Genomic DNA, 21,985 nt, shown 5'->3' with positions numbered 1-21,985 from the left:
TCACACAGGTTCCTACATGTTCTCTAAGTTCATCTTCAGAGATGCTGGGATGGAGCAGATCTGGAGTGTTGATAAGAACTATTTCTTTGTCTTTGTACTTCCCCCTGACTGACAGAAGGTCTGGTTCTTTCTCTGAGTTGAACTTGTTCTCTCCCAGGATGAAGTTCCCCACTGAACTCCTCTCAGTCCAGCTGTTCCCCAGAAGAACAACCCTCAGCTCAGACACTGAAAAGAAAATGGGTTCAGTGGTTTACACAGTGGTTTAAACCGTAACTTATCACTCCTTTGACGTAAGAACATCTACAGTCCCCTCCAAAAGTACTGGAATAGAACGGCAAATTCCCTTGTTTTTGTTGTTCCATGAAGACATTTGGGTTTAAGATAAAAAAATTTGTATTAGACAAGAGTTCAGAATGTCAGTTTTTATTTCCTGTTATTTACATCAAGATGTGTTAAACAACTTAGGATATATCACCGTTTGTATTATACCACAGCATTTTTATGTGAGCAAAAGTAATGGAACTGACAGGTGTTTCTTGTTGACCAGAGGCCGGTATCACAAAGCCGGATCACAGACTTATGGAGGTAACTTCAGGGTGAACTCTGGGTTTCTGGTATCACAAAGCTGGATTCATTCTTATGGAGCTACGTTACCATGGTAACTTACTCTGAACAGCTAACCTGCTTCAGGTCAGGGTAACTTTCAGGATTTATCTGAATCCCATAAAAGGCTCCGCCCACCGGCCAATCAGCTGTTCAGGAAAGAATCACGTGTCCTTTCATTGAAGACCTGATTGAGATTGGAGCCCAAATCACTAGAAGAGCGTTACGGCGTGAACGCATCTTCCAGGAGATAATCACACAAAGAAGAGGATGTTTTAGCCATTTGTCCCCGCTAAGCTCAAACACAGCTCAGAATCAGGATCATTTCATTCAAGACAACAACCTGATGTATTGATGTGATGTAACTGTGGCATCAGCTTCCAGCTTTATTGTAGCCCAGGTAACATTATAGAATTAAGAAGATGAAATGATGTTTTTATCTTTTTACTCCAGAGGGGTTACATCTGGGGGAATGAAACTAATTGTCATTCATTTATGCAGCTCAGTGATTGGGTTTCGTGGCTTTGTTAAATGTAAACTAATTGAGCCATTGATGTGTAATTTGCGCACTTATGCAATCTGCAGTCCTTTACCAGGGCTTATGGCGTCTTTTCAATGCAGCCGCATTTTTGACTTTTCAAGATTTCGAGTGAGATTTACTTTTTCTTCTTCATATCTGAGGAGAATCAGTCTTTGCTCCTTTATGCTGGTGGATCAGCCTCATGATTGTGATTGTTCTGCTGCCTTGGAACCCACCCTTATATGTGCGCGTTCACAAACCTGGGTTGAGTTAGCGAGTTGATAACCAGCGTCGTCATACGGCTTATCCAGATCGTCACTGTTCTGGATAAGTTCCGCTGGATAAGTTGGAGTAAAACCGGATAAGTTGAGCTCTCTTCATAATACAAGTCTCAGGTGTTGCCTTTAAGGTTGATTGTTCAAACATTAAATAGCTCTGTATGACTAGTCTACTTTTTAGGTTGAATCCTATAAAGTTGCATTTCTTGTTAAAGAGGATCAACCAACATGAAGACCAGAGAGCTGTCTATGGGAGAGTTATTGGACAAACAATGGGCATAGCAAGCACAACACTCTGGAATGTCCTGAATAAGAAAGAAACTACTGGTGAACTGAGCAACAGACGTCGAAGAGGTCGGCCAAGGAAAACAAGAGTAGTTAATGACAAAAATATTGTGAGAGCTGTGAAGAAAACCCCAAAACATCAGTAAGTGACATCACCAACATCCTCCACAGTGCAGGGAGAAAAGGAATCACAATCCACTGTTGGAATCCATACCAAATGATGCAACCCACTCATCAGTAGTAAGAGTCAGAGGCCAGATTGAAATTTGCAAAGAAGTACAGAGATGAGCCACAAAAGTTTTGGAGCACGGTCTTATGGACTGATGAGACCGAGATTAATCTCTACCACAGTGATGGAAAGGCCAAAGTGTGGAGAAAGAAAGGAACTGCTTATGATCCGAAGCATACGGGCTCATCTGTGAAGCATTGTGGAGCTCTTGTCATGGCCTGGGCGTGATGGAACAGGCTCATTGAGATTTATTGATGATGTAACTGATGATGGTAACAGCAGAATGAATTCTGAACATTTTGTCAGTTTACGGAGAAATGCATCCAAACTAATGGGGAGGAATTTTATCCTGCAGCAGGACAATGACCCAAAGCAAACTGCCAACAAAACAAAGGACTTCATCAGGGAACAAAGTGGAAGGTTTTAGACTGGACAAGTCAGTCACCTGACCTTAACCCAATTGAGCAGCATGTCACCTCCTGAAGAGGAGACTGGAGGGAGAAACCCCCCCGAAACAAACAAGAACTGAAAGAAGCTGCGGTAAAAGCCTGGAATAGTTCACACATGAAGAATGCAACAGTTTGGTGATGTCAATGGGTCACAGGCTTGAGGCCGTCACTGCTAGGAAGGGTTATATCACCAAATATTAAATGTTATTTATTTGTTCCATTACATTTGCTCACCTAAAAATGCTGTGGTATAATACAAACGATGACAAAAGTTGTTTAACACATCTAGATGTAAATACCAGGAAATAAAAGCTGACATTCTGAACTCTTGTCTCATACTCATCTTTTAAACTTAAACCCAAATGTCTTCAGTGAAAAACACAAACAAGGGAATTTGCTCTGCTGTTCCAATGCTTTTGGAGGGGACTGTATTCAATTCGATGGTGTCTGACAGTTTGGGCCTCACACTTTAAATATTAGTTACTGCACAGCTTGAATTAAGGACTTCAGACTGAACTCATGGTGGGAAAAGATTCTTTGACTCGCCTTTTCTCTTTTTTGGGGTAAAATATCCCTTAATTCCTTATATAACATCATTTGTTGGTTACTGTTACTATCCTCTACATATGTCATGTGCCGGGGCACCTGGTTATTTATGTCTATGTTGTGTGCTCCCCCCTTCTTTGTTTTCTGCAGGTAATGACTTATGGATGGGGTTCACTGCCTGCTACAGAAGCATCAGTCCTGAAGGGATTCTGTTCCCATCTACGTCTCTCTGAGGACCTTCAGACCAGTTTCCTTTTCCTTTGGTTTGGTTATAAATTTGCAGCGGATGGTTGTGATAAGTCTGGGGTGCCCTAAACTCTTCACAGGGCAGTAGGTTGGTGCCACTCCATGTATTATTATTTACTTTAGCTGTTTTAGTGAGTCCAGCTTTTCTTTGGTTGTGTCTTTATATAGTACGCAGCCATTTGTGCATTTCTACTTCCCTCTTCACTTTCAACAATGGCAACCAAATCTTTTGCTACAACTTGGGTTAAGACAAGTCTGTATCTCTGAACAGCATCAGTTAACTTTTCCTCAGTGTGTTCCATCTTTATTGATCTAAAACAATCAATTCAAAAATTATGGAGATGGTGAAGCAGTTGGAAATACTACAGTGGATCAATCACAGCTCTTGTAATTTGTGTTGCAATGACATGTAATTACATTTCTGGGTAGGTGCACATCAGGTTGTAGCGTGAGGATCTGGGCTGTCGTTTGTACCTATGACATCAAACTGATGCAGAAGCATAAGCTGTGCATGAGGCCTATTTCTTTGTATTCATCATTCGTTTTGGTAATTTTGATTAGTTAAAATAATAACCTGTATTTGAACTGTAAGGGAATTGTTGGTTGTGGTGTTGCTGTCTCTGGTAACCGAGAGATCCCAATAACTCAGGGACATAACGTCCATCTACATTGTTCTTTATACTTGCATTGAAATGACAGGATTTAAGAAACATTAACACACACTGTCATTTTAAAACTCTGAAATAGTCAACTGTTAAATATTTTGAACTGAAATGAAACACGAGTGTGACTCACTGTCAGGAGGCAGTAATCCATAGCTGCTGCTGCGCTTCACAGGTGGTTCTGTAACTGTAAGGACACAGAAATTAAGTTTAGTGCAACTTTCCTATGTTGCTGATCACAACGTCCCATAAGCCTGCCTGAAGTCCCACTACCTATACGGTTTTAGTGGCACAAAGTTGGTCTGTTGCCATCATGCTTAAATTCCAGACTGCATCCACACTAACTGCTCAAAGGTTTTCCAGAGTCCCCAGCTCTAATTATGGCCATTTCTCCTCAAGCCAAGCTTTGTCTTTATGACTTTTGCATGGATGGTGCCCTGTCCCCTGCATTGTTTTCAACAGTTTTCCTTACATCTCTCGTATCATTGCTGCTGTTTTTCCTTTTTATCACTCAGTCATTCACCTCCATCATTAGTATCTTTGCCCTCATGTCATTGCTGCCCTCTGACTCCTATTTCCCCTATTCCCATGCATTCATTGCTCACCTTCCCTGCATCATTTTTGTCATGTTGAGGGGATTTAATATAGGACCTAAGCGCAGGACAAAGATGATGATGATGGTGATCAACCAAAAGGTATTTACTAAAGACAAGATTTAAACAAAAGGTGCTGCAGATACAGCAGGATAATCAAAAATCATGGCATGGAACACAAAAACCAAAAAAAAAGGACAGGGAACACAGGGAAAGGCAGGGCTATAAATACACAAAGGGCTGAGGGTTGATGAGAAACAGGTGAAACTTATGAGGGTGATCACACCAGGAGAAACCAACGGGCAAGCAACGGAAAACACGAGGAGGCACAACAGACAGGAAACCAAGAAACTTAACAAAATAAAACAGGAAACTCAAAACATGGAGCAGACAGATATAGACAGATATTTCCCAGTTGCCCTCCCTGATTAGTGGTTTTCTGTTCAGTCCCTTGAGTTCCCTTCACATTGTCCATGGTGTGAAATGTTCTTCCTTCCACTATTAAACACAGCCCTGAGTTCTACTGCTGCTTTTCTTCCAAATTTTTCTCCATCAATCAGGATTTATTTCTTCCTGGTAGACCATGGTTCTCCACTATCCTTCTCCACCAGACTAACATCTTCTCCACCACCACGGGACGTGTCTTTACACATGGTCATTGAAGAAATGAGAAGCCTCTCAGATGGGGTTACATAGCTTGTTGAATACCAGCTGAAAGATAATCACTCATGCACTAACTATCCAATAGGAGGCTTCAAACTATTTGCTTAGTTAAAACTGTTTTACAGTTTGATTTTTTTGCCCACTTTTGCAATTTTTATTTTTTATAATCTTATTCTCCTGCTCTTATTTTATGTACCACTCTTCGTCCTCCTAATTGCCCTTCGGGGATAAATAAAGTTTTTTTCTGATTCTGATTCTGATACAAATGGCGACTTCGTTTGGGCCAGACAGTTTATATAAGATGCTGAAGAAGAAGATGAATCAATGATGGGTGCTTGGATTCAAAGATAAGTGTCAGTTTAACTTTTACTCTATGTGTTATAATACAGACATGAAAAAGAGCTCATTTATAACTAAACAATTATTGAGTTGATCAAGGATGCAGCAAAAAACAAACTGTGGACTCACGTGTTGCCATTATGTCACTTTGCTGGAAACATCACAGACAGATTCAGCTGCAGAGAAGAAGGAAAAGACGTTAACTTTTGTGATTCACACTCTTTGATAGTTTAAATATTAATTTAACCATCAGGTCACTGAGTCTTGTTTATATAAAAACCAAAATATAAAAACTGTCCTGGAGGATTTTCTTCTGTTCATTCTTTGCTCTTCCTTTATTTGTGTGTATTAATCCTGTCAATGCTTCATGCTAACGGCTTCATTTAAAACTTAAAACACTAAATGTACTGTAGCTTTGAGTAAACCTCTCAAAAACTTCAATATCGAAACATTTTCACACATCAGACTTAAACATTCTGTTCATGGACTTATTTTTAACTTGGAAGTTATGTTGTTTAAATAAATAAAGAGAAATAAGCGTATGATGGCACGGCCACGGTGTGATGGACAAAGACATTGCTCTCCAATAAGACACAGGCTGCAGTTTGATCTGGACAAGCCAGAAGTCTATTAGGACAATGTTTAGTGGACAGATGAGACCAGAGTAGAATAGTTTGGTTTAAATGTTTGGGCATCGTCATGTTTGGAGATGAACCAACACTGCATTCCAGCATCAGAACCTCATCCGTCCATGAAACATGGGGGCGCTAATGTCCTGGTTTGGGCCTGTTCTGCGGCATCTGGTCTGAAGTGGTTCTGGTTTGAGGAATGGGATCAAATTCCTCCAAACCGCTGTAGAAACTGATCGGCAGTTATAACTTAATAACTTCAAAATGTAAAAATCATTAAACTAATGAGAAAGATGATCCCAGAAAAGACTTGGTCTGAAGTGAAGTAAATGTCACGGAGGAAGTCTTCTCTCTGCAGGAAACAGCAGCTCTCGTCTAAAACAGCGTCTCCGTCTTTTCAGACTGATGCATTTTCAGGCACATGTCAGACGTTAAACACTGAAACCAATAAATAAGTAAATCTAATATTATTTTTTTGATTTCTGCTGCGCCGTCTACTTCCTCTTCAAACACAGCCTACTAATATTTCTCCAGCCAGGTTCCTATTCATTCACTCATATCAGCACCGAGTTAATCTGCAGTAAATCATCTCTGACTAAACGTCGATGGATCTTTACCAGATTATTTCTATTTATTCAATTTGACTTCAGTTCTTACCAGCTCGGATTCCTGCTGCGACACAACGAATACAAAAACACAGAAAGTGAAAGTAAGTCCAGGGATAAGGGGATGAGAGATGAGTAGTTAATGTTGGAGCGCCACCTGCTGGACAGAACACAGAAGAGCTCTGCTACATGGAAGCATATAAGATTTCAACCTTATAATTTTAAGGTTATCATCTGCTACCAATGCCAATACAAACATTTTGTCATGTACATGATAATTCTGCGTAGAAGCTGTTTACATTGATATTTTTATTTTAAATATGTGGAAACTAAAATGAGTGATGGCCTATTAGTGCCACTGGTTTATAAATGGCAGTAGTACGACCTCCCAACTCACTGCACCTGGCACATGTTTCAATTAAAAACATCAGTGTATGAACCTGTGTATTATTTAAATAGCTAGGATTGAATGCTCAATAGCAAGATGTCTTTTTATTTGTCACTAGCCTTAGTTTAATATAAAACACAGTGAAGAGCCCTGACCTGGACTACAGAAAGTTAGGACAAATAAAGAAGTATAGAAGAAGACCTCACTTGTTGGAACAATCTACCTGTCGCTCTAACTGGAAGAATAACAGCAGTTAAAATGTCCATTCTACCTAAAATAAACCTTTTTGCTATGACCTCAGTCTAAACCACGTCTCATTGGTTTAACACCTCAGATTCTTTTATAATAAAAATAAAAAAATAAAAATTCCACAGGAAACTCAAATCAAACTTTTCACCCCACAGAAACCAAGAGAATGTAGAGGATTTCCAGCCCTGAACTTCAGACCTTTTCACCTGTCAAGTCACCTACAATATAAATCTAAATGTTTACAATATGCACAACAGTCACAGTAATCCTCTGTGGCTTGCTTGGCTCACTTACAATCTACTGTGATGAGTGAAATCCAATGAGATATAATCTACTAGTAATACCGTACGACACTTCAAGTCTAAGTTCAATACAGTGGAATACCAGAAAGATTTTAATACCTGTCTGTAATTTTTGAAAAGTGTGTAATCGGGACGCTAGTGTAAAACTATTGGCCAAATAACAGTGATAATAACACAGTAAAAGAAAGTGATATAATGATGGTAATTATATGAACAACAATAGTAAAAATAATAAGAAGATAAGCTACTGCCATGTGGAATAAGTGTGGACCATCCCTGGATAAGAGAAAATGAGTGGGTGATAAGAGATAGTGGAATTGGTGAAAAGCATAATTTGTGGGCAACAGGTAACATTTGAGTCTAGTTTGCATCGTCCCCTGCAGCCAAGAAAGGATTTATTTGAGAAAATCTCATTTGAACCAGCAAGGAAGAAGAGAACTACAGTCACAGTGCATTGTAAAAGTCTATAAGAGCAGGTCCAGGGAGTCAAATGAGATGGAAGAAGGTAGCACATTTTAAGGTGTGTAAAGAAATGGAGGCTCACAGTGACCCTTGGATGACATGTTTAGTCAGAAATCACATTTTGTGAGAAGTTGGCAACAATAAACAGCAGCATGAAGCACAATGGACTGGACTTTGTCCCTGGGCTGCCGTCCTCACAAGGTAACACAGTAATATTAAAAGCTTATAGCTTCTCTAAAGTAACTATGGCATAATCACTTAACAAGGTCCACACTTCATCTCACCCACTCATCACTGAGTGTCATTGTCTCTCTCTGGTTTGGCGCTCATTGGCTTTGGGGTCGTGGTTGTACTACAGAACTCACCAGGTCGTGTGTTATCCATGATGTCTGATGCTGAAAGAACCACTGAGTGATCAGTCAAGACTCAACTAGAAGATAAAATCTTCATCTCATCTTCATCTGTTTGTCCTTGAGATGGTTGAGGGAGGCTGGAAACCTCCCAGCTGAGAGACAGGGCACTAGAAGATAAAATGTGACATTCAAATTCAGATGTTGTTCACAAACATCACCATTCATGCTTTATGACAATAAAATATGGTAAGACATTGAGACAAATAGATAAAAAAATCATAGATACAAACATAAACAAAGTAATAAAATGATAAAAGAAGAATCGAAACACTCTTTACCAATAAAAGCTCATTATAAAAGTAAGTAAACAAATGTAAAAATAAACCACATAAAATTCCAATAAGATAACTACAAATCCAATGTGATGAAGTAGAGTTAATGGGAATTGAAATCATGAAATGGCCTGATTAAAAAGGTGAGTCTTTTTAAAAGTATCAATAGTCTCTGCTGCCCTGAGGTTCTCCAGCTGTTCCACAGTCGGGGCCAAAATAACTGAATGCTGCCCCCTCGTGTGTCCTAGATCTAACTTGTGGTATTGTTAAAAGGCCGGCGCCAGAGGACCTCAGGGTTCGTGAGGGTGGATACGGTAAAAGTAAGTCGGACAAGTAAGAAGGCCCAAGACCATTAAGACATTTAAAAATTACTAAAAGAACCTTAAAATCGATCCTGAGGTGCACGGGGAGCCAATGCAGCGATTTTAAAACTGGTGTAATGTGTTCCCGCCCTCTGGTCCACGTCAGCACACGAGCAGCAATTTTGTAAAAGTTGTAAATTGTAACAGTAACACAGAGAATCACAGTGAAACACTACAAGTGGATCAACAATGAGTGAGGAGGTGGTCATTGTTTAAGACGACATTTTGATCTGAAACTTATCATTTCATCCTGAACCTGCAAAGATGTTGAAATAAATAAAGTTTAATGTGAATCTGGTGACTAGAAAAGCTGGAATCCTACATGTTAATGTGACCAAGAGGATTTCTGACTCAGTTCACTGTAACTTACTGAGAGGTGCACCACCACTGCAGGGAGAGAGGAAATGTAGATGCATTGACTGATGTGAGTTGATGTTTCAGCTTGTGGTCTTCTCTCTTAATTATTTATTTCCTCTACTCCCAGACCTGTGTTCAGTGACTTAATTCCAGACTAAAGTGAAAGTGAATTACAACTATTGATCATGTTCAATATAGAGGATCTAGGGGATGCTGATAGAACATTTGACCCTGTAGATAAACAGAACGTTGAGACATTGGTTGATTGGTGTGAGTTGTGCCATCTGTGTGATAGTCAGAACTAACATCATGTGATTGTTGGTGTCCACAGCTGAGTGAATTTTATATTTGAAAGTCAGTTCTGTCCTGGTCTGATTTGAGTTTGATATGAATCTCTAATCAAGGTTTTTCTAAAAAGGACAGTGATAGAGGACAGTGAGAGGAGTCACCAGATGCTGCAGTCTCGATTATGTCTCTATTAAAAGAGCTGGAGGTGGTGAACTTGAGCTGCTCATTTATTCTCAACTTAAATGAACTCAACCAGCTTCATTAAGAACCTGTGAATACGTCATCATCCAACTTTCTGAACCCAGAGCAACTTTACTGACTCTTCTAGTTCTTCTGCTTTTGACCCTGACCAGAAATAGTTTTCATGATTTCATGAGTGAAAACAGAAAGTGTGTGACCCTTAGTGCACCCTGGGTAATGTAGTTTTAGTGTTTAGACAGACAGAAAACAGTGACGTGTTTTAAGTAAGAGGCCACAGTGAATGAAGTGAGGCTCTATCGCCCCCTCATGGCTGGTTAGAGTTCAGTTAAGGATATGAAAACTGGAATTATGACAGATTCTCTTCATTCCATTGATTTTTGCTCCTCTTTTATAAATATGTGTTAGTTGAAAGTATTCACATGTAAACTGGAGAACAAGCGTCAGATTTTAAACCTCTTTAATATGTACCTCCATGTTTTCCAGTCGTCTAAAGTGTTAATGTTCCTGTGACATGAGGAGACTGGAACTGTGTTGTATGTGTGGGTGAGTTTTAGCTGCCAGGTAAATATTGTGCTGTTCTCTTGTTGGTCACTACTGATCATGTGTGAACCTTTAATCAGGAGTCACATGTTTGATTGTGTGTTCTCAGTCTTAATGTGACAAAACCTCATCAGTCCAGTTCTCAGTTCACTTTGCTTTATTCAGATACTGTGGCTGTTTAATTTCACAATGAACCAATAAAATGAGTCAGATATTCAACATATACTCTGGTTAGTAAATAATGAACTGGATGAGAATGTAAAATCAGTTCTTATCAGCTACAGATTGTGGAGATGTTAAGGAGAGAAGACGTCTAAATACAGATGTTCTACATGTTTCTAATGTCACTCTATTTATCAGGACATATCTGACAGTTTATCTCATGGTTACAAGTTTCTTTGGATCAAATATCAAGATAAAAATCTGGATGATCAATACATACACTGAAATCCATCTACATTACATAATCAGAAATAAAGACTCAATAAATCAAAGCAGGATGAAAAAGAAAATGTGTTCTGTCTCTACAGTCTGATATCTGCACATCAGGTTAAAGATGTTCATGTGTTTCATAGTTCAGTTCATGTTGTGACTTCAGAACATTTTATTTCACTCAAATCACAAACATCATTTCTCCATCATGTTGTAAAGAAAACCAGAGCTTCCTGCTGAAGTCCTGCTGCTTCCTCTTCATTCATGTCTTTGGATTTTAGAAACAAAGACTCAAAGAGAACAGAAGATGAAGGTTTCCTGCAGGATGAACAGCATCTGGCTGCATCGACTCTTTAACATTAACACGTCTGAGATAAAACAGGAAAGAAAAGAACTCGAATGTTTCCACCATAAAATGTTGATTTGAACAAACCTGAAGAGAGAAAATCCAGAATGAAGATCAGCTCCATTTAGAGAGTTTCAAAGAGTAAAAACTACAAGGTCTCATTGATCAGCAGGTAGACACAGCTTCAATGGATTGTTATGCCTCTACCTAGGGATTACCTAAACATAACGTAGAAAAATTCTCCCTCTTCCACACTTTCAAAAAGAAATCACAAAACACGGAGAATACAGTCCGAAAGACACAGACACACAAAAAGACTTAAGAAACAACTCATAAAAACATGAAGAACATCATAAGGTGTTGACCTAGCCTCTGAATTCACTAGATCGACACAATATTAGGTATTTGATCCTTGAATATTCTGGAGATTATTTGTTATAACAAGATATATCATCACACCAGTTATGAAGGAGCTTTGCCTCATTGCGTTTGGGATAAACAGCTAGTTTGACTATGTTGGAACACATCTCAGATAAACCAGGTGCAGAAACATCACTCAGTATCTCTGTGGCAGTCGAATCTTTGAGATCTGAGACCAGAACAAGTAGTTTTCATTTTTCACTGAAGCACAATCAGGAACTAAAGGACAGAGACGAGGAGTCCGGGTGAAACAAGAGGAGGAACACTGACCCAAAAACAACCTGCTGGATAGATACAGAGAGGAAATTAGTTCATGTCTGACTTCAGTAAAAGGAACTGAAGCATAAATGTGATGTAACAAAGGTGTCTATTAGCTGCTATCGGTAAGATGTTAAAGTAACTGACTGAGAACCAAGAAGGAACTGTGTTTGAGATGATTTTAGGAAACACTGGGTTACTTTTATGTTTTATGTTGAATTAGCATTAGAAAAGAAAGTGAATCCAAAACTGTGCTGTTTATAAACCATTTATGATGAAAAGTTTACCTCATAAAATGCTACAGGACGATGATGACTTTTCCTTCAGCAGTTTCTCTATCAAGTCACTAATTTCATCTTCTTGTTTTCTTTGCAGTTTTTCTTTTTCCTCTTCGTTTTTCACAATCTTCATTTGATTCTCATGTTTTATTAGTAACTCTTTGATTTTTTTCATGTTTCCTCTGTTTTCAGTCACACACTTCACCAAGTCACTGATTTCTCTTCTATGTTTCTCCCTCTTCTCTTTTTCCTTGAGAGCTGAAAGAGCCTTTAACATGTCATACTTCTCATCTTTCTCTTTCATTTGTTTCTCAGACTCTTCCTTCTGATCTGCTAATTCCTTCTTATATTTCTCTTTGAATTCATTGAACTCTTCAGCTTTCTTTCTGGCTTCCTCTTCATGCGTCTTCTTCAGATTCTCCAGTTTTTCTTCCAGTTGTTTTCGTTCTTTTTCCTCTTGTTCTCTTCTGATCTGCTCCTCTTCTCTTCTTTTCTTTTCATTTTCTTCTTTTTCCTGCTTGTACTTTTCTACAAGTTCTTTCATTCTTGTTTCCTGCTCCTGTCGTCTCTGTTCATCTTCTTGTTCTCGTTTCTTCCACTCTTCCAACAATTCTTTTCGTTCTTTCTCCCAGGCATCTCTCTTTTCTTCCATCTCTTTTCTGCTCTCCTCCAGTTTTCTATCTGTCTTTTTCTTTTCCTCTGATTCTGACTTGATTTTTTTCTCCAAATCCTGTCGTTGTCGTTCCCACTCCTGTCGTTCTTGTTCTTCCTGCTGTTTCCTTTTTTTCTCTTCTTCTTCTCTATTTGCTCGTTCTTTGTTTATCTTTTCCTCCATTTCTTTAAGTTTCATTTCTCTCTGTTTTCTTTCTTCTTCATTTTCTTCTCTCTCTTGTTCCATACTTTTTTTAATTTCTTCCATCTTGTTCATTCTTGTTTTCTCCTCCTGTCGTCTCTGTTCATCTTCTTGTTTTCGTTTCTCCCACCATTCTTTTCGTTCTTTTTTCCAGGCATATCGTTTTTCTTCCATCTCTTTTCTCATCTCCTCCAGTTTTCTATCAATCGTTTCCTTTTCTTTTGATTCTGACTTTATTTTTTTCTCCAAATCTTCTCGTTCTTGTTCCCACACTCGTACTTGTTCTTCTTCCTGCTGTTTTCTTTTCATTTCTTCTTCTTCTCTCTCATGTTGTTCTTTCTCTCTTTCCTCTCGTTCCTTCTTGATCTTTTCCTCCATTTCTTTAAATTGTCTTTCTCTCTCTTTTCTTTCTTTTTCAATTTCTTCTCTCTGTTGTTCCATACTTTTTTTCATTTCTTCCATCTTGTTCATTCTTGTTTTCTCCTCCTGTCGTCTCTGTTCATCTTCTTGTTTTCGTTTCTCCCACCATTCTTTTCTTTCTTTCTCCCAGGCCTCTCGTTTTTCTTCCATCTCTTTTCTGCTCTCCTCCAGTTTTCTATCAATTATTTCTTTTCTTTCTGATACTAACTTGATTTTTTTCTCCAAATCTTCACGTTCTTGTTCCCACCTTTGCCGTTGTCGTTCATCCTGCTGTTGTCTTTTCATTTCTTCTCCTTCTCTCTTCTCCTGTTCTTTCTTTCTTTCCTCTCGTTCCTTCTTGATGTTTTCCTCCATTTCATTCAGTTGCTTTGCTCTTAGTTCCCTCTCTTTTTCCATTCTTCTTTTCATTTCTTCCATTTCTTCCTCATGTTTCCTTTCTAGTTCCTCTCTCTCTCTCTTCATCTCTTCCTCCTTCTCTTTCAGGATTCTCTCCATTTCTTTCTTTATTGCTGCTTCAGCCTCTTGCAGCATCTCATTGGTGAAGCAGCTGCCTCCATTTTCCTTCACCATGGTGTCAATCTTTGTTATCAGCTCTCTGACTTGTTGCTTGTTGTTTCTATCATAGTTATTGAACACATGGTATCTTCCTCCACAGTCAGAGATAAGCTTCTTAAAGGAATCATCACATTCATCCTTGATGTATTTCTCAATGGTCATCTCCTCATGTTCCAGTTTATCTCCTCCAGTTAAAAGAATGATGGTGAACTTTTCTGAATTCTTTCCAAATGCTTCCTTGATGAGTTTCAGTGTCTCCTTCTCCTCTGGAGTTAATCTTCCAATCTGTAACACCAACAGGAAGACATGTGGTCCTGGAGCCAGAAGACTGATACATTTCACCATCTCCTCATTGACCTCTTCATGGGACAAAGTTGTGTCAAACAGACCAGGAGTGTCCACTACAACAACAGGACGACCGTCCACCTCACCCTGAACTTTATGACAAAGTTTGGTGACTGATGTTTGACTTGATTTGGCTTTAAACTCTTCTCTTCCTAGAATGGTGTTTCCTGAAGAACTCTTTCCATTTCCAGTCTTCCCTATCAACACAATCCTGAGACGCTCTGGACTATGCTTCTCTTCATCACCTGCAGCTGGAACAGAGTTAAAAAGCAGTTTGTTAATTGATTCTTCTTTTCAGTTTGTATTCTTCTATTTTATGTCAGTGGGTCATGAAGAAAATGATTCAAAGGAGAGTTTTCCTCCATGTATTAATAAAAGACACAACATCTGGAGTTAGCTTAAAGGTTCACAGTAGCTACAGTTTACTGTCGACTCAAGACTGTAATGTAGAGACATGAGTATGAACAAAGAGACACATGAGAAACTAAAGGACTTACAGGAGACTTTGGTCTTTTTCAGCTTCTCAAGTTCATCCTGTTGTTGTAAGACTTTATCCATCTGAGCCTGAGCAAATGTTCCTGTTGTGTAGCAGCTTGGTTTAACATTGGAGAGTCTAACTTTTACTACAGTCTCCAACAGTTGTGGGATCTGCTGTTTGTTCTTGATGTTGAGAACAAAAGATCTTCCTCCAAAACGTTGACAGATCTCCTGGATGTCTCTGTCTCCTTCTACAAAGTTAACAACAGCTGGATGAGTTGGATCTGACTCCACAGTGAACAGAATGATGGTGAAGTCATTGACTCGAGAGCTGAATGTGTTCTGGATGATCTTTAACTCTCCCTTGTCTTCATCAGTGAGGGGATCCACAGGCAGGACCAGGATGAAGGCATGGACGCCCTCAGGATCACAGAGGGAGATACACCTCAATGTTTCCTCCATCACTGCCTCCTGAGGTTTTCCATCCAAGGCAGGCAGCTCCACCAGGGAAACCCAACGTCCACACACCTCTCCCTGATTCTGAACACACTCTGATGAGTTGGAGGCTGAATGAAGCTCTGTCTGACCTAAAATGGCCTTGACTGCTGAAGTCTTCTCTGCTCCTCTCCTCCCACACAGAACCAGGTTTAACTTTGGTTTGATGGTCTCTTCAGTGAAGGTGAGGAAGGTTCCTCTGGTTTCATCAACAATCTTCTCAATCTGCTCCATCAGCTGGTTGTGACCTTCTTTGAATGTGTTGTAGAGTCTCCATCCACAGTCTCCAAGGAGTTCATTAAGAGAGACATTCATTTCATCCTCATGTGTGATGACCACCATTGAATATTTAAAGACATCTCGTCCAAACAAACTCAGGATGAACTTCAGAGTTTTTCTGTTCTCCTCAGTGAAATCAGAAGGCTCCACTAACAGCAGCAGAACATTTGGTCCAGGAGGACAGAGACTCACACAGCTCTTCATCTCTTCTGCAAATGTTTCCACAGGAAGACTGAAGACATCTGGAGTTTTAACCACAGTCACTGATTTTCCTCTCCACTTTCCACAGGAGGCCACACAGTGTCTGGTTGAATGTTTAAGTTGAAAACCTTGAAGTCTGATGATGAAGTTGCCAAGTTTTGTCTTCTTGTTGTCACTTTTCCCCAACAGGACAATCCTGAAATCAGACGCTGTAAAATAACAGAGACAAGGACACAATGATACATATGAACATTTACATTTAAATGTAACAGATAAGAGACTAAACAATGAAGGATTTCCTTCTATTTTATTCAGTGGTGAATAATTGTTGGGTCTATTCATTTATAGTTAAAACCAAACATCTGTGTTTAAACACATGGTCAGGACTGTGATAAATCTACTTACTGTGGGATGAAGTGTTTCACCAGGAGAGAGGGAGAAGATCAGTGGCTCCTTTAATCACATTCAGCCCTGGAGAAAACATGACATCAATCATTTTCAGCTCTAAACCAATAAAAATAATTTGTGTGAATAAAGTTTTTATTTCCTGGTTCATTCTCTTACCAGCAGCTTTAACTGCACCTAAGATAGAAGTCTTTGTTTCCTTGTGTTGTGTCTGATGATCTCCTGGTAGATCAGCTGATGCATCTTCAGATACCTCACAGTCCAGATGTTCTCCATTGTTCTCCTTCACTATTTGACCCAAACGTGTTAACAGCTCTGAATGATCAATATCCCTCCTCCTCAAGTATCTGTATCTACATTTTCTGATCAGTTCTTTTAATGGAGGATGGTTCTTGTAGTTTTCTACTGATCTCTCCTCTCTGGGTGATGATATCAGAACCAGTGAATGATGAAATGATCGATCACTGAAGAGTTCCAGGACTCTGCAGAGTCTCTGTCTGTGTTCCTCAGTGAAGTCTTCAGGCTGTAGAACCAGCAGCAACACATGAGGTCCAGGATCAGAGAGTCTCACACAGGTTCCTACATGTTCTCTGAGTTCATCTTCAGAGAAGTTGGGATGGAGCAGATCTGGAGTGTTGATGACAACTACTTTTTTGCTATTTAATGTTCCACTGATTCTCTGACAGGACTCAGGTTCTTGGTTGAACGTGTTCTCTCCCAGGATGAAGTTCTCCACTGAACTCCTCTCAGAGCAGCTGTTCCCCAGAAGAACAACCCTCAGCTCAGACACTGAAAGAAGAGAAAGAACAACTAGATTATTTCTGTCAACATTAGAGAGGATCTATTAGTGATCAACTTATCACGTTCTTCAGTTTTGTGTTTTAATGTGTGTATATAGTTTCTATAGGAGGATTAACTGTTTACTTAAATCCTGTAACATTCACCACCTGAACTGTAAAGTGGATCTCAACATTCTCCACTAACACAGGATCAGGATAAGAATCTATGAATTAATGTAGATCCAGCATCAGTGTTTTCAGTCTGATATGATCAGACAACAGAAAAGTTCAAAATCAGTTAAACTCACAGTTTGGTGGTAGAAGCTCAAAGCTGTTGCTGCGCTTTAGAGGCCGATCAACTGTGACTGTAAAGACAGAGACACAGAGATTAATTCATAAAATCAATTAATCATTTACTCATGCAAAAATATCTGGAGTAGTATATTTTGGTACAGCTTCTTCTACTTCTATGAATTTATAAATGACAACAGACAGAGCAAAGGTGGTGGTGGGGGTGGTGTTGCAATATATGGTGATCTGAACTTGAATTTCATGATAACAGAGGCAGTGATGCTTCTATTATGACTGACATTGACAGTCTTCTTCAATGTCTCACGATACAGATTAGTGTTGAAAAGAAAACAGATATCATCAGTTCTACATACAGAGTTCCAGTTCAGGGAATGGATGGAAAACATGGGAATAAAAATGGGCAACAAAAGTATCTTCATTCATTTGCAGGGATTTTAATACTGATATACTAAACCCCAACAATCAAAAATGTTTTTTAATTCAATGCATAGTTTGAGTCACTTTCCTTCAATCACTAGACACAGAATAACAGCTCATAGTCTCTGATAGATAACATATTCACCAATGAAATAGAAAACAACACAATAAGTGGGTTATTAATTAGTGATATCACGACCTCCTCCCAGTATTCACAGTATATGACAATCATTGTAAAAATGAAATAACATAGATGAAATAGGTCAGAGGAGGCGATAGTTACTTTAAAACATGAATTAATAGTAATATACTATGATGAAGCAGATGCATATAATGTATATGATCAATTATGAACTGCATTTGTTTCATAATATGAATATTAAATGCATATCCCATTAAGGAATATAATAAAGGGATAGTGTATAAGAGCAGTCCATGGTTGATTAAGGTTTAAGAAATACCTATAAAAATAAACATTTACTTTACAGGAGTTTCATGAAGCAGAGAACAGAAGACGCTGAAGGTAAATATAAAAGATATAAGAATAAGTTAAATAAAATAAGACTAAGCAGAATACTTTATTACTACTGTACCGTACTATACTATACTACTAATACTATATACTATAACAAGAAATTATAAATGCTGTTAAAAAAAAAAAAAAATATAAATATATATATATATATATATATATATATATATATATATATATATATATATATATATATATATATATATATATATATATATATATTGTTGTAAATTAGATCCCAAATGTGGAGTCTGATGGAGTCTGTATAGATTACACTGTTCAAAAGGAATCCACACCCAGTGTTTGTGAAAGCAGTCCAGGTCGATGAAATTAACATGAGACAATAAAACATCAACAAATTATAATGGCATTGATTTGTCATTAATTACACATGTGGAACTTAGTCATTGTATGCTAGACAACACTGGGAGCAAACACAACTTTACAAACTACAAACTTGTCTCAATAATACCACAACTCTCAAAAATATTATATGTGAAAAGCCCTTTAACAACAGAATGGATAGATTTTTGGAGAAATAAAAATCAGACAGATCAGCATCACAGGAAATAATAGAACTGACTGGAAATCACAGATGCAATAGACAACAAAAAACCTGCATTAGGAGAATTCAACGATCTCAAAAGACATTTGATCCCATTATATTGTTTATCCTTTATATTAATGACATGTATTAAAATTCAGTTTCAGTTTCACGTTTGACACAAATATTCTCGGTTCAGAAATAAAAGTTAAACAAGTGGAAACAGATATAAATGAGGAAATGACAAAAACTAAAAATATGAATAAAATATTAAATGTAAGTGAGACTGAGTTTATGTTGGTAAAGGCTCAGTAAACACAGATTTGTAGGTATTATAGTAGATGACGGGATGAGGTGGAAACAGTCCAACGTATCAAGAAGCATTGCAGTCATTCACAAAGCAAAACAATTCCTGGATAATAATTCTCTCCACACACTTTACTGTTCACTGATCGTGACATATTTAAATTAACTGTGCTGATGTTTGTGAATATACGTATAAAACTTCCTTACATTCACTTATCATCCTGCAGAAAGGAGCAATGAGGACGATACACAAGCTCAACACAAACTTTTTATCCAATCAAAACTATTGAAAATCACTGACATCGTATCTTAGCAAACATCAAGGTTACCAATTAAGAAGCGAATATAACTTCATGATTTATTCACTGATGTAGTATATTGGTGAGAGGCATAAACCTATGTGAATGTGTGTGATAGTGGCTTCATTCCCACCTCCAGACTGATGGTGTCTGAGTGGACTCACCGTGGTCTGGATCCTCCATCCTGTCGCTCTGTCACATTCACCTGGAGCTCAGCTGAAGCTTTCAACAGCCTGAAAGGATCAAATAGTTCTGTTAATAGTGAACCCCCCCCCCCAAAGACCTGCTATTAAACTGTAGTCTCTAAAAGGACGGGAGTCATACACAAACACATGGAAAGGTTAGGAATTAGTTAACAGTTCCTACGCTACAGAAATCTGATGCCAACATCTAAGGAATCTCTTTCTAGTCCAACTAGTTGTTCTGGCTCAACTACAGCCTTAACAAAAACAGGTTCTTGAAGGAAACTGGCAGCAAAAACTTATAAAGAACATTCACTGGTGCATGAAAGGTCCCAGAGTTCATTGATTTAAAGCCTCCAGAGAGAAAGTCTGTGTTCATGTCAGTTAGTTTAAAGTCAGAGAACAGAGAGGGTAATGATGCTGCTTTATTTATCTCCAGGTATTAACATGATCACCTCAACGAGGAAATAAAAGGAAAACTCAGTTCACAAAGAATGTGGCAGAGAAAAGATCTCGTGGAATGTCAACCATCAACATTTTACCTTTCACTGATGCGATGGAACATTTGTTTTCAGCCTCCCTTCCTCTATAGACGGAAACTACAGGTTTGCATGTGTTAGTATAATGTTATTTATTTCACCTTTTCCCATTAAAAATGTCTTAAGTTTATTTACATTAACCTGATAATAATGGCTGAACTATGAGGAGACAAACCAAGTGTCTCATGACTGTTAAATCACACATAAAACACACAGCACTGGTTAAGGTACCGCATTTAACATTTATTATTTAATCAAGAAAATAATCAAAATAATAATAAAAAGAGTGAGTTAATCGCTGACATCAGGAGTCAGTACTGCCTCCTTTATGTTTTTCTTAAGGTTCAACTTTAGACAGATGACTTCACATCCTCTACAAGGACTCAGTCATTATGAGTCAAGAAAAATAGAAATTATCAATGTGTGGCTCCTGCAACCTCTTTTATCATGATGTAGACATATAAATAAAAAAAAGTATAGACCTACAATCTTTTCTAATAAATAATAAAAAGAGAGTTAAGGTGAAAATAAATGGAAATAATCAAACACACAAACTTTAAAATAAATCTGATAAATAGCTCCAGCAGCACAGAGGCAGAAATCTGACACCTCCATCTAATCACACTGATGATCATGTGACTCGTTTCTGGTTTTTCTGGTTCTACTACAGTCTAAAGTAGAGGAGGTAAAATGATCCAAATACAAACTGTACTCACCATAGATTTAGACACATTTATCTCATTACATTTAGAGTGATGGACTGATTTACTTATGTGCATATAATAAACAGAGACCCAGAGAGACAGTGTGTGTTCATGTCAGTTAGTTTAAAGTCAGAGTGAACAGAAAGCTGCTTCCAGCTCTGTTAGTCTATGTTAATAGAATCAGACACTCACCTGAAGCTGATGGTCACTTTACACCTGATCACATCTGATTCTATCCTCAGAGCTCAAGTCACCTGGAGACAGTTCAGTCTACATCACTGAGATGATCCGGCTTCATGGAGCTGAGACTCCGTCTGATGCAGTCAGTCCAACATCAGACAGGAAATAAAAGTCAAGAGAATGTGGGAGGAGAAACAGATCTGAAGGTTTAACAGGAATGTCAGCCATCAACATTTAATCAGCAGAGATGTGTATAACAAAAAAGTGAACATGAGCTATTGCACAACCACAGTAAAAATCTGGGTTATTGCACAAGAATGAATTCATCCAACCAACTGATTAGTGTCTGACACTCAGAGTGAGGAGTTATACAAGTTGATGAACTCTTGGAGTCATGGAGTGGGTTGGTCACGTTGTCCAAGATGACTTTCACTTGGTGAAGCATCCTCTCGTCTGACACCACTGTTAGAGGGTCCAGCTTCACTCCCACAACATCACTGGCCTTGAGGATCAGTCTGTTCAGCCTGCTGCCCCAGCACACAACAGCATAGAAGAGCACTGGCCCCCACAGACTCATAGTACATCCTGAGCATAGTCCTACAGATGTTAAAAGACCTCAGCAGCCTCAGGAAATAGAGGCGACTCTGGTCCTTCCTGTACAGGGCGTCAGTGTTCTTTCTCCAGTCCAGTCTATTATCAATGTGAACCCCCAGATACTTATAATCCTCAACGACATTCACCTTAGTCCTCCTCAGGTCCACCACCAGGTTCTTTGTCTTAGTCACACTGAGCTGTAGATGGTTCTGCTCACACCATGTGACACATCGTCACCCTCTAAAGGATCCAACCACTGCAGAGTCACCAGAAAACTTCTGGAGATGACAGGTCTCTGTGCAGTGGTTGAAGTCCGTGGTGTAAAAGGTGAAGAGAAAGACAGAGAGGACAG

At 38.6% G+C, this 21,985-nt stretch overlaps 2 protein-coding genes across 2 annotated transcripts; both read right to left on the bottom strand.

The window, feature by feature from the left end:
• Positions 1 to 10,620: 10,620 nt before the first annotated feature.
• LOC125012804 (golgin subfamily A member 6-like protein 22) lies at positions 10,621 to 13,471 on the bottom strand. Its single transcript, XM_047592955.1, has 2 exons — positions 12,225 to 13,471; positions 10,621 to 11,963 (listed from the first exon to the last, which is right to left on the bottom strand). Exon 1 carries the CDS (start codon positions 13,444 to 13,446, stop codon positions 12,226 to 12,228), a length of 1,221 nt encoding a protein of 406 aa, XP_047448911.1. The 5' UTR covers positions 13,447 to 13,471; the 3' UTR covers positions 10,621 to 11,963; position 12,225.
• A 44-nt stretch (positions 13,472 to 13,515) lies between these two features.
• LOC125012005 (GTPase IMAP family member 8-like) lies at positions 13,516 to 21,186 on the bottom strand (the record flags this gene model as incomplete). Its single annotated transcript, XM_047591596.1, has 6 exons — positions 21,052 to 21,186; positions 19,599 to 19,667; positions 17,333 to 17,389; positions 16,423 to 17,034; positions 14,886 to 15,533; positions 13,516 to 14,639 (listed from the first exon to the last, which is right to left on the bottom strand). Coding segments are annotated over exons 2-6 (2,460 nt in total), but the record flags the coding sequence as incomplete, so codon positions are not given.
• Positions 21,187 to 21,985: the final 799 nt, after the last annotated feature.

This window comes from Mugil cephalus, chromosome 8, assembly GCF_022458985.1.
Source record: "Mugil cephalus isolate CIBA_MC_2020 chromosome 8, CIBA_Mcephalus_1.1, whole genome shotgun sequence".
Taxonomy (NCBI): domain Eukaryota; kingdom Metazoa; phylum Chordata; class Actinopteri; order Mugiliformes; family Mugilidae; genus Mugil; species Mugil cephalus.
Note: the sequence above shows the minus strand (reverse complement) of the source record. Positions and strands in the feature narration are given on the sequence as shown.